General features: G+C 49.9%; 2 protein-coding genes across 2 annotated transcripts; both read right to left on the minus strand.

Moving 5' to 3' along the window:
- Positions 1-950: 950 nt before the first annotated feature.
- On the minus strand, positions 951-2,933 carry LOC119093934 (uncharacterized). The gene is made up of 2 exons (XM_037216954.1): positions 2,852-2,933; positions 951-2,235 (listed from the first exon to the last, which is right to left on the minus strand). The coding sequence occupies exon 2, from the start codon at positions 2,231-2,233 to the stop codon at positions 1,622-1,624; it is 612 nt and encodes a 203-aa protein (XP_037072849.1). The 5' UTR covers positions 2,234-2,235; positions 2,852-2,933; the 3' UTR covers positions 951-1,621.
- Positions 2,934-11,361: 8,428 nt separating this feature from the next.
- On the minus strand, positions 11,362-12,956 carry LOC119093989 (putative PE-PGRS family protein PE_PGRS3). Its single transcript, XM_037217035.1, has 2 exons — positions 12,875-12,956; positions 11,362-12,273 (listed from the first exon to the last, which is right to left on the minus strand). The coding sequence occupies exon 2, from the start codon at positions 12,269-12,271 to the stop codon at positions 11,660-11,662; it is 612 nt and encodes a 203-aa protein (XP_037072930.1). The 5' UTR covers positions 12,272-12,273; positions 12,875-12,956; the 3' UTR covers positions 11,362-11,659.

A 12,956-nucleotide genomic window follows, 5' to 3' on the forward strand; every position in this document is an offset into this window, starting at 1 on the left:
CGTGCTTAGATCGGGAATCAGATGGACCCAACCCCACGGGTTTTTCCCAGAATGATTTCGGAACGCCGCGGCGCAGATGCGCCAAACTGTGTTTATCTATACGCAATTGAATAACCGATCGTTTGATGCCAAAGCTAGGCACACCTCGTGCGGCCGCTGGCCTATAACAGGTCAAAGTCGGCCATTGCTGTCAGCGAAGAGAGCTGATAGGGAATCGCTCAATATGTTGCGACAAGGGATTGTTACACGTTGCCATGCCACTTTGAGATAGTTTGTTAGACAATGCTACAATTACAGTTGTGACTACAGCTAGTCACATTGGCTTTTGGGTCAAATATGAAGGGCAGATCAAGGCTAAAACCAAACTGCTTTAAAACGGAACAATTTGCCTTATGGGACATTTTTGGACGCTCATTTCAAATTCTTGGATCACGAGGACGTCAAAAGATTACTTGTTTTTACTTCATGAAAGCCAGAGGAGGTCAGTGACATTAAGTGACCCCGTACAATCTTGTTTTGAGAAGCACGCCAATTTGGATAGTAGTTGGCACTAATCGCACAGAGAAATATCAAAACTGTCCGAATCGGTTTTGGATATTCTTCATTTAAGTGGTCAAATAACGTCGCTGAACTGATATAAACACCAGTGCCCCTTGGCTCACAAGAAGCATCCATGTTGAAGATGATTGTGTGAGGAGGTCTGAGGGTACTTCGGACAGTGATGTGAAGTATTTAACCTTATTTGGCCCGACGGCGACAAGCCAGGAATATACAAAATTGGAAACAAATGAGATTTCATGAACTTCTGTCCACCCTGATGGTCTGGTGCCTATACTTCTAAGCTATTGCGGTCTCAGGAGAGCGACTTCGCTTCCTCACCCAATCACGTGGCGTTCAACCTGCCGCCCTGGTGCGGGTATGACGACATTCTTAAGGTCTTCCACGCTGGCAACGAATAGATATTATATTTTTCACGATGATGTTAGCATATTTTCAGATGATTTTCGGCAAATTCGGTGGCAACAACAGCTGCATGAAGCACGATCAAGGCCTTTGTTTCCAACAACAGCGCTTGTTCCTTGGGAAAATCATGATAACGAGAGGGATTATCTGCGATCCTGCTGGCCGACGCTATCAAATTGACATGTTCAATCACCTTCACAAGCCTGCAACGGTCTGTTGACACCCACTGCATTAACGGAGAGGTGGGGATGCTGTCGTGCGTAATTTCTTGGTGCTGCAGCACTCAGAACATTGCATTTCAATACACGCATACCTTGTGTGTCATCAGAGTTCAAATAATCGTTTGGTAAATCATCACAGGTTTATTCCTCTTATATTTCGCTACACCCTGCTGCGTCGCACAATTTTACAGGACGCCTCAAACGCAGAGCTCGTGCAAGCGACGGCGTGACACGGTTTCTGTCATGGACCCGGTCGTGACCTCCTCAAGGACGGCCGGTCCGAGGCGTTCCGACAGTGTCTTTGTTCCGGTCCGCCGAAACAAAAGGTCTGACGCGCCTGCGCACGACTGTCTGCGGCTGACGAGCGCCGCCAGCGGTGCGCGGCGGCCGTGCAGAGGCGGCGCCAGGCATATCACATCGGGGGGAGGGGAGGGGGCCTACCTCCCGCCTGCCTGCACCGATTCAGCTTTGACCTCCGAACTATCGGTGCTGCCGAAGATGCCATCGGTGCTGGACGTCTTGCCAGAGGCTCCGCTTATGGATATGCCGCCATTCTCAGCACTGCCGCCGGCGCTGGAGCCCAGACTGGTGATCTTGCTCCGGGAGCCGTCGATGTTGACGGTCTCGCCCGTGGTGAGAGCGGCGTTCGCCTTGCCTTCAGCCGTGCCGAACGGATTTTTGAAAGCGGGGAAGCCGTCGGGGAAGCCGCCGGGGAAGCCAACGGGGAAGCCGCCGCCAATTGGGGAGGTTTCCTGCACCGACGTGGCGCCCGTATCAGCAAAGTTCGCATTCCCGAGGAGCCCCGCCTCGCGCTGCTGAGTAGCGAAGGCGTTGCCGAAGTTGAGGCCGCCGCCCTCCGTGCGACCTCCGGTCCCAGCCTGCAGTTGCTCGACTCTGGACGCACCGGATTGCCCTACCGTCTCGCCCGAGGTGATGGTGCCCGAAGACGTGCCGGTCGCGGTGCTGGGCGGGAAGAAGGAGAACGGGTCGAAGGGTAGCGCGTGCGCCACGGCCAGACAGGCCAGCGTCAGCATACCGGAGCGAAGCATGTCTGCAACGGAGAGGCGCTGTTTAGCTGCAGTTCAGTTGAGTTCAGCTCTGAGACATCTGGGCTAGCTGCCGATACCTCCAGAATGCCCTGTGTTGACTCCAACCACGCGATGGTATTAGATACGTGATGATAGCTTTAAGGGTTAGGTCAACAAGTGCTGACAATAGTGGGGGCCAATACGCCAAAGTGGGTGGGGTGACGCCGTCTTTCAAAGACGAGGCCAGGGTGATTAAACGTGGGAGGCCGCGGGACACGGTGTTCGTGGTTCAACCTGCACATCGGGTCATCCAAATTGCAACATGGGCGGTAAAGGGATATAAGAGACCGTAGATCCTATTTCCCCAAGCAGGAGAGGGGTCTTCATCACAGGCGACCGAGAGACCATAAATGGTATGCTGAAGAGTCTGAGGTGCTATAGTGCTCAACGGCTAAAGAAGTTACTCGTTCCGGAACTCAGATTCGTCGATGGTCCATGCCGTCCAGAAATTGGTCGTGCATCACGTACGCCATGCAATGCACTTGGCCAGCGAGTCCGTAAGACAGTTATTCGTTGCATTCTGTTTGTTGGCGGACGGCGCCGTGTGGTAGCCCCGGCGCGTGCCGTGGCTCGTCTCACCTGTGTCTGCGGAGCTGGCGGGCGGCGGAGCGGAGCGAGAGCCGATCACTGACGTGGCTGGTCCGTTCGGCGCTACCTTATATCCGCCTGGCCGCCGCGTCACAGCGCAAAGGCTCCGAACCGGTCAGCCGCCGTGTCATTTTCGGAGGAATCTCCGGATTGGAGGTTCCACAGCGGTGTCTTCTGCACGGAAGGGGCGCTGCGCTAGATGATGCCATCCGTGTCGCGGGCGTGCATCGCGTGGCGGCCGTGTAAGGAGCAATTGATACTTGGAAGTAGCCAGGGACTTTGCGAGTATTCCTCTTTTCTGTTGAATGGTGAAATAGGTTAACAACGGTCCCAGTGACAGTTACAACTGACTTCTAGCTGTGTTTATCAACTTTGTCAGACCAGCAATCACCCATCTACTAAATGGGACGCGTATTGGGTTTTGAAACGTTTGGCAAATGCCTGGCGGATTCATTTGTTTGCATACACTGAAAGCTGATTTTGAGAACCTACACCGTAAGTCCTCTTGGAAGATGCTTCACAGTCTCCACAATGAGACCTCTTGCTATATGGTTTCATCTGAGACCAGTTTGTCATTTCAGGAGACCGTGAGGAGGGACGGCCCTCTTGCGGAGACTTTGGGACTCTCCGCTAATTTAAAACTTTAAAACAACGGTCCCAGTGACATTACAACTGACTTCTAGTAGTAACAGTAAAGTCTTGTTGAATCTCATGTGATGTGTTGATAATATTATTAGGAAAAGTAATTTCTGCATGAGATTATTGCAACGTTTGAAAAAGCGATACTAAGTATTACAAAGTATTCCTGAAACATGCTGCGAAATAATTATGTTTCTTTCAATTAAATGATGACACGAACAATGCTGTTTTCGTGCACTTTGCAGGTGCCAGACAACAACGTCACTATGGTTAAGTACTGCATATTGGAGCAATTTTGTTCCATAAAAGCAGCGTGAATTAAGCTTTGATGGATTCATCTTTTCGTCGCACATGAACATTCTCGAACACCCTGAATTTCCGTCAACGTGCATCGCTTGCGGCAGAGCGTTTCGGGAGGTGGAGGTGGAGGGTATTTGATAGTAAGTCAACATTTGCCGTACTTAAGCTGTGCTGTGCACTTTTACTAATGTGTTAAAAATGTGGCGCATTAGGATGGTTAACTGATGATCGGGGTGTCGCTCCAAAATCGGATGGAGGTCAACTAATATGGCTGACCCAGTTTGCACGACGTGTCAGACCGGACGAGGAGATGCCCGGTGATGCGCCGATCATGACCCAAGTGGGGGGGGGGGGGGGGACAGCTTCTTTGCTTCAGAGCGGGGCTGGATCTGAATGCACGGAGGGTCGGTCTCCACGATTTAATTGGTGAAACCATTTAAGCCCAGTCGCACATATTGCTATATTTGGGAGCAGAGACCTGGTCCCCCGACCATGCCCCTGTTTGGAAAGGACTAGGACTACAGTGGATTTACGACATAGTTCATGTGTTGCATTTCATGCATGTTTTTCAAAATAAGTTCACAATACTTAACATAACATCGAACATGTTCATGTCAAATAGCAATAGTAATCCTTTACATTAGGTTACGGCTAAGAGTTTTGCGCTTTGCCAACACGCTGTCCAATCGTGTATTTGATCTTACCTTCTCTCAAAACTCTTTCTTCGATTCTTGTTGGAACTAGGTTTATGGCCACGGTTTCCAAAGCTTCCGCTTTTTGTTTTATGCCCAAGATTCCTGCGGAGTTCACAGCTCGAGGATCAGGGACAGCGGACACGGAGCTATCCTGGGGCTCTCGCCAAACGAAGAAGTACTACGACAGGGACCACCAGGTGAGCGGTGAATATTCTCTTGTTTTCTCAGTCAGTCCCATCTTGTCATTTCCCCGTATCAAGATTTATTTTGCGTCATTAAGTACCCTGCACAATGGCAATGATTAATAATCTGCATGGGAAGGGTGCATGGGGCCATGCCCTGCCCCTTGGGGCACAATAAGGTTTAACTGCCTCGAGGGAGCACTAAAATCACAGTTTGACGGGGCACCAAAACTTGCATTCCAGTGCACCGCAACATTCATTTTTCGGGTGTACCTCCATCCAGGTGGCACCACAAAGGCTCCAAAGCTTTATTATTAAAAGGTACGGGATTCCATGGGCAGAACAATGTTCCGTCTCCCACCCTGACGAATTCCAGGACCGGCCGCTTGCGAGAGGAGGCACCAAAGCTTTCTTACCCTCGGATTTCTGAATGAGACATTTTGGGCACTGCAATCTTTATTTTCATCGGGAACTAAACCAAGGCGGGCCATTTAAAGAGCCCAAAACGCCTATTTTGAAGTAGGCTGAAATCCGGTGAGACCACAGTTGCTTTACCGTTCGTCCTGACAAAATGCTGGATTTGTCCGGTTGGTGGAGGAGCCTCAAAATCTTCGTTTCGAGACATCATCAACTTTATTATCCAGAGCCGCCTTATTCCAGTTTGGCACCAAAACGACGGGGCCCCGAAAGCTCTATTTTGAAGAGGTAGCAAATTTCAAGGTACACCATACTATACCCGTGCCTTTCTATTGACTGAATCCTTGGACAGGCATTCGAGGAACGAGCACCAAAACATTGAATCCGGGATGCCTTAACATTGTTCTCCAAAGGCAGCAGCTTCAAGCGGGCCATTCAATGGGCGACGAAGGCTTTATTTCAGGTGGCACCAAATAAAGGTACACCACAATTTCCTTGCCCCCCCCCCCCCCCCACCCTGACGAAATCCTGGATCAGCCCCTTTCGGCGCAGGACACAGAAAGCTTTCCCTTTCGGTCATCATAATCTTTATTTGCAAGACGCACCCAATTCCAGAGCACATCACAAAGGGCAGCAAAACCTTCATTTTGAAGTGACGACAAATTCCAGGCACCACCAGTGGCCCAAGGTCTTGATTTTTGAGGAGAAGCCATATATCAACGCCCACGGGGCACACGACGAAACACCCGATCGGAAGGTCAGATGGGCTGGCCGAAGGTCATATCCAAGGTAACCCAGTCCTGACCCTCAAATATCAGTAAAATGACATGTTGCACCGCTCGCAGGCCCTCGAGACAGTGAGAGTCCTATATCAGCTGACTGAGACCACCAATACCAAACAGTCAATTCCGTGCCGGTCTAGGCCCTAGCAGGCTCTTTCCGAAGCAAGGCAAGGGCAAGGACCCTAACAAAGCTTTTGGAGAAGAGCGATGTCGCCTCTCATTATGGTCTGAGTGCTGCTAGTATTGGCCACATCATCCATGTCGTTTATTCGAAAACACATTGGCCATTTGTTTCTGATTTAAGTCCGAACAGTTTGTAGGCACAACTGCTTTGGACTACAATACCCCATGTCTTGCCGGAAACCGTCAGCAGACATTTTCCGTGCATTCACATGCCGCGCCGCATGGTCGTAAAAATGTAATTTTTCTCGTCCACTAACATGGCTGTGGGGATCTTTTCGCCTCCCGCCGTTTGGCATCTTCCGGGTCAAATAATTGATCAGCTCTTGCACTAAACGCCAGGCACTCACCACGTGGTGGAGTCGGTAGTCTCAACCACTCTCATGCGACTGAGAGAACGGCAATAAATATAAATGCGTTGGTGATTCCCAATAACAAATATAAATACATTGGTGATTCCCAACGCCTCCTTCATCGCAAGCTCGCAACGACTGAAAACCAAACGGATGCCGTCCTAGGAGATAGTGACCTGTGAGACAAACACTAGATGAACAATATTTCTCATTGCATGAAATATCACACATCAAATATCAATCGAAAACATTCTGTTAGCAGTTAAGTCATCTTTTTTCGGGCCATGCCATGAAATATCTAAACATCAGATGTCCTTGTCAAGAAACGAAGATAGGAATGGTGATCACACAGTAGATATACGCAACAGTATTCGTCATTTCAAACAGCGACTAAAATGTTTAGTCACATCGCGTGATCATGGTAACCTTACGGAGCCGCATGAAAAATTGGCAATGGAAAGCAGATGAAACGCCAACTCTTCCTGAAATAAGTTAGTACAGTAAGCATTTTCAATAGATAAAGGGTGACTCGTTCGTCGCAGTGCACGAAGGGTGTCATATTATCCGTGCTGTCACATGGAATCTTGGGCGGACGTGTTCGCAGCATGGCATGATTTCTGTTTACATCTGCGTAACTGTAGTGACAATAACCGCGCATGCAGAGACTAACTTTTCCGTTTGCAGGTACTGTCGTACTCGTTAGAATGGTAGCTGCAATTAAACCGTTTGTAAGGGATTAAACGCCTTTTTATCACCCATTGTCGGTGCTGGGCAAGCAAACCGATTTGATGCTCACCTCTTGAAAAGAAGTTGGCGAAGTCGAGATTTATAAAACGTGATAGGATTTTCAAATAGGTTTGAGTGAAAACTCCGGCCCATTCTGTGCTACGGTTTATTTTGGCATGCAAATGCTGAAGGCAGATGACTCCCGACGGACCGAAAGTGCCTCCCCGCTGAAGGATTTTGACTTCCCAGTGAAAACAGTGCTAAAACGGGTGCGTAATTCTAGGAAACTGGGCATTCTTGCTTGCCGAACGGCATCGAGGAGTCGAGAAGGCAAGGGTGTGTACCAGCAAAAAGAGCTACAGGTGCATATGTAGCATAGCAACAGAGCATTTACTTTCCTAAAAAATTTGTTTGGATGAATTATGCGCGCGAGCAAAGTCCTCCTTTTCGCCCCCCTCCGCACCGGTCGCATCGGCTTGCCTCTCAGGAGACGTTCTTAGGTGTGCCCTGATCCTGTCCCCATCCTCCTCCCTCCACTGTTTGAAACGCTTCTATGTCTGTGGGTAAAACAGTGCTGATAAAGGAAACGCTCAGTTTTATCCAAGCCTTGCGGATGTTCATGGTACAGTTTTGAAAATGGATAATAGAAAAAGGAATCTTTGACTTCCCAGTGAAAACAATGCTGAAACAGATGCGTCATTTTAGGAAACTGGGTATCCTTGTTTGCCGAACGGCATAGATGAGTTAAGAAGACAAGATTGTATACCAGCAAAAAAGCTGCAGGTGTGTATATATAGCATAGAAACAGGACATTTAATTATCTGAAAAATGTGCTTCGGTGAATGGATAGAGTGGACAAAGTCCTCCATCCCGCCCTCCCCCCCCCCCCCCCTGTCCAGGTCGCACTGGCTTGCCTCTCGGGAGACGTTGCTAAGTATGCCCTGATCCTGCCTCCCCCCCGCCCACTGTGTTGTAAACGTTTTTACGTCTGTGAGCAAAACAGCACTAAACAATGCTAAGGAACACGCTAAGTTTTTCCCAGGGCCTGCTAATGTTCAGGATGCAGTATTGAAAATGATTGATAATTTCGATTTCACCACTGCTCCAGTGTCTTAAGACCGGGCCCTGCCTTTTCCAGTTATGAACAGAAGAACTCACCCATCGTCACTGGGTTGGTGATGTATGGCCATCGATCACTTGCCCTCCTTCCCACTGAACAAACCGGTGTTGTTGTTGAGTGCCTGCAATTGTCAGGCTGCAGATAATCGTGCAGCAAGCTTCTCGGTCATGGCTGCGTGTCTGATTCTTTTGATGATAAATAACCAGACACCCGTGGTCATTTTCTGTCTTTCAAATTCGTACATCTTTGCAGCCCGGAGAATGTGACACGCAACAGCACGGGCCACAGCTTCACCGTCCCCCAATGACGCCATTTGCCGTTTTTCATGAGGTGCGCCGAAAATCCGCTTAGGTGGTCACAATATGTGTAGCATTACGCAATAGTGTATAACGAAGAGTCAGGTTAAGCCGTGCTCAGATCGGGAATCAAATGGACCCAACCCGCGGGTTTTTCCCATAATGATTTCGGAACGCCGCGGCGCAGATGCGCCAAACTGTGTTTATCTGTACGCAATTGAATAACCGATCGTTTGGTGCCAAAACTAGGCACACCTCGTGCGGCCGCTGGCCTACAACAGGTCAAAGTCGGCCATTGCTGTCAGCGAAGAGAGCTCATAGGAAATCGCTCAAGATGTTGCGACAAGGGATTGTTATACGTAGTTATACCACCTTGAGATAGTTTCTTAGACAATGATATAATTTCAGTTATGGTTACAACTGATTACATTGGCTTTTGTGTCAGACATGAAGGTCAGATCAAGGTTAAAACCAAACAGCTTTACAACTGGACAATTTGCCTTATGGAACATTTTTGGACGATCATTTCGCGTTCTTGAATTACAAGGACGTGAAAAGATTACTTGTTTTGACTTCATGAAAGCCAGGGGAGGTCAATACCTTAAGTGACCCGGACCAATCTTGTGCTTTGAGGATTATGCCGCGATGGGAAGTACCTAGCACCGATGGTGTATACAAATATTAAGATTATCTTCATCAATTTTCAGTATTTTTCCTTCCAAAGGCCAAACAACGTTACTGAAGTGATATGAAACTTAGTGACCTCTAGCTTGTAAAAAGCATCTGTCGAAAATGGTTGCGTGAGGCGGTCTGAGGACACTTTGGACACTGATGTGGAGTTGACCTTTTTCACCTTATTAGACCCGCCGGCCATAAGCGAGCGATGTACAAAACTAGAAACAAATGCCATTTCAGAGACCTCTATCGACACTGAGGGTTTGGTGTGTATATACTTCTTAGCTATTGAGATCTCAGGAGGCCGACTTTGCTTCCTCACAAAAGCGTGCGGCATTGAACCTCCCACCCTGGCGTGTGTTATGACAATACCCTTGTTTTGCTCCGCACAGACAACAGAGAAATTCCTGATCTCTTAATACGGAGGTAAATCGGATGAAGCGGATGAAGAAATGTTTTATAAACACGTGCAGCGTTATATGTGGTGCAGCCAGATAGCATGCACAAACTTTGGTGTTGCGTCCTTCCACGTTGACCGGCCTGGCAGTCATTGAATGCTCAAACAGCGCGCTCACATTTCCCCAAGTTTCTTCCTGGGCGGCATCCAGCGCAATATAACAATGATTTTCGGCAAAGTCGGCGACAGCAACAACTGCATGAAGCACAATAAAGGCTTTTGTTCCCAACAGCCGCGTTTGTTCCTCAGCGAAATCATGATAGCGAGTGAGTTTTTCTGTGGTACTGCTGAATGCCGCTGCAAAATCGTCGACATGTTCAATTACTGCAGTAAGTCCGCAGCGGTGTGTTGACACCCATTGGCGTTACGGAGGGATGGGGATGTTGTCTTGCGTAATTTCTTCGTTCTGCAGCACTAAGAACATATACAATGCTTAGACTAGTCGTAATATCCAGGCATATGTCGTAATCTGTTGAACGGAAGAAGTGATATTGAGGTCAATCGCCGTGAAATGCGTTGTTCCACACTGGAACCACACTCGTGTAACCCACTATTCAGCTGATCGTACTTCAATTCCCAGGCTGCCCTGAGGCCCACTGAAGCCGATGCATGCGCACCTCACGAGGATTTGACACTGGACACCAAGTATGCGACGACAGTAACGACCAGCGTTGCGCGGAGCTAGCGCTCGAGGCTCGTTGCTGGTACAACATTGTAACACTGCGGTATCAACCGAAGCTGATTTCGTAACATTATTGAAAGCATGACCCCTAGGTCAGCGGACCAAATATTGTGTCAGATAGATTTCACGCATCCGATAATCAAGCAATACATTTCTGGGACATCTTAGACGTGGCCTTCGTGCTTGGTCTTGGCCTTCGTGACATGGTCTTCGTGCTTGGCCTTGGCCTTCGTGACATGGCCTTCGTGCTTGGCCTTGGCTTTCACGACATAGCCTTCGCGCTCGTGCTGTCGTGCTTCGCTGAGTGGAGACTACATCAGCCGTGAACCTGACTTCTGCCGGCGTTTCGGTTATTTTTCGACTTGCGGATTTGGCAGACTGCCAAAAGCAGCTGACACCGTCACTGAGCCGTGACCACATTTGTGTATGACGTACGATATATGCGACAGAGACACGTTTACAAAAAATATTTCCAAGTCACATTGTCGCCAATTATACTCTTATATGTCAACAACAACAAATGAGCGCAGCTTAACATTGAAAACACTCGTTATGTGCGTGTGTTCGGCATATTTTGCAAAAGTCTCGCCAATATCTTTTGAATGGCTTGCAAGCTTAGAATGATCTATGCTTGCTGTAAATGGGACACATGCTGGATGAAATGCACCCATTTAAGGTATAGATGACTAAACGCCTACTATATGTCATGGGAATCTATCACAATTCTATTACTACCATTCATGAACTAATAAATTCGCTCCAAGCTTTTGAACCCGATGAGTTAGCATCGTTTGAGCCCATTTTTGGTCTTGACAAAACCTTCGATTTTTACCCTTCGGCTGAGACTTCAAGCAAAAAAGCTTTAGTATTATGGACTTATTCAAAGCATTAGATTACGTAAACGAATCTTGCGAAGCCCAGCCTAATTCTACCTTTCAGTACACGCATACATTGCGTGTCATCAGACTTCACATCATCGTTCGGCAAATCATCCGGGTACTATTCCTCTTATATTTCGCTACACCCTGCTGTGTCGTACAATTTTACATGACGCCTCAAACGCAGAGCTCGTGCAAGCGACGGCGTGACACGGTTTCTGTCGTGGACCCGGTCGTGACCTCCTCAAGGACAGCCGGTCCGAGGCGTTCCGACAGTGTCGTTGTTCCGGTCCGCCGAAACAAAAGCTCTGACGCGCCTGCGCACGACTGTCTGCGGCTGACGAGCGCCGCCAGCGGTGCGCGGCGGCCGTGCAGAGGCGGCGCCAGGCATATCACATCGGGGGGAGGGGAGGGGGCCTACCTCCCGCCTGCCTGCACCGATTCAGCTTTGACCTCCGAACTATCGGTGCTGCCGAAGATGCCATCGGTGCTGGACGTCTTGCCAGAGGCTCCGCTAATGGATATGCCGCCATTCTCAGCACTGCCGCCGGCGCTGGAGCCCAGACTGGTGATCTTGCTCCGGGAGCCGTCGATGTTGACGGTCTCGCCCGTGGTGAGAGCGGCGTTCGCCTTGCCTTCAGCCGTGCCGAACGGATTTTTGAAAGCGGGGAAGCCGTCGGGGAAGCCGCCGGGGAAGCCAACGGGGAAGCCGCCGCCAATTGGGGAGGTTTCCTGCACCGACGTGGCGCCCGTATCAGCAGCGTTCGCATTCCCGAGGAGCCCCGCCTCGCGCTGCTGAGTAGCGAAGGCGTTGCCGAAGTTGAAGCCGCCGCCCTCCGTGCGACCTCCGGTCCCAGCCTGCAGTTGCTCGACTCTGGACGCACCGGATTGCCCTACCGTCTCGCCCGAGGTGATGGTGCCCGAAGACGTGCCGGTCGCGGTGCTGGGCGGGAAGAAGGAGAACGGGTCGAAGGGTAGCGCGTGCGCCACGGCCAGACAGGCCAGCGTCAGCATACCGGAGCGAAGCATGTCTGCAACGGAGAGGCGCTGTTTAGCTGCAGTTCAGTTGAGTTCAGCTCTGAGACATCTGGGCTAGCTGCCGATACCTCCAGAATGCCCTGTGTTGACTCCAACCACGCGATGGTATTAGATACGTGATGATAGCTTTAAGGGTTAGGTCAACAAGTGCTGACAATAGTAGGGGGCCAATACGCCAAAGTGGGTGGGGTGACGCCGTCTTTCAAAGACGAGGCCAGGGTGATTAAACGTGGGAGGCCGCGGGACACGGTGTTCGTGGTTCAACCTGCACATCGGGTCATCCAAATTGCAACATGGGCGGTAAAGGGATATAAGAGACCGTAGATCCTATTTCCCCAAGCAGGAGAGGGGTCTTCATCACAGGCGACCGAGAGACCATAAATGGTATGCTGAAGAGTCTGAGGTGCTATGGTGCTCAACGGCTAAAGCAGCCACTCGTTCCGGAACTCGGATTCGTCGATGGTCCATGCCGCCGAGAAATTGGTCGTGCATCACGTACGCCATGCAATGCACTTGGCCAGCGAGTCCGTAAGACAGCAATTCGTTGCATTCTGTTTGTTGGCGGACGGCGCCGTGTGCCGTGGCTCGTCTCACCTGTGTCTGCGGAGCTGGCGGGCGGCGGAGCGGAGCGAGAGCCGATCACTGACGTGGCTGGTCCGTTCGGCGCTACCTTATA

Source organism: Pollicipes pollicipes, unplaced genomic scaffold, assembly GCF_011947565.3.
Source record: "Pollicipes pollicipes isolate AB1234 unplaced genomic scaffold, Ppol_2.1 Scaffold_4002;HRSCAF=4701_pilon_pilon_pilon, whole genome shotgun sequence".
NCBI lineage: Eukaryota > Metazoa > Arthropoda > Thecostraca > Pollicipedomorpha > Pollicipedidae > Pollicipes > Pollicipes pollicipes.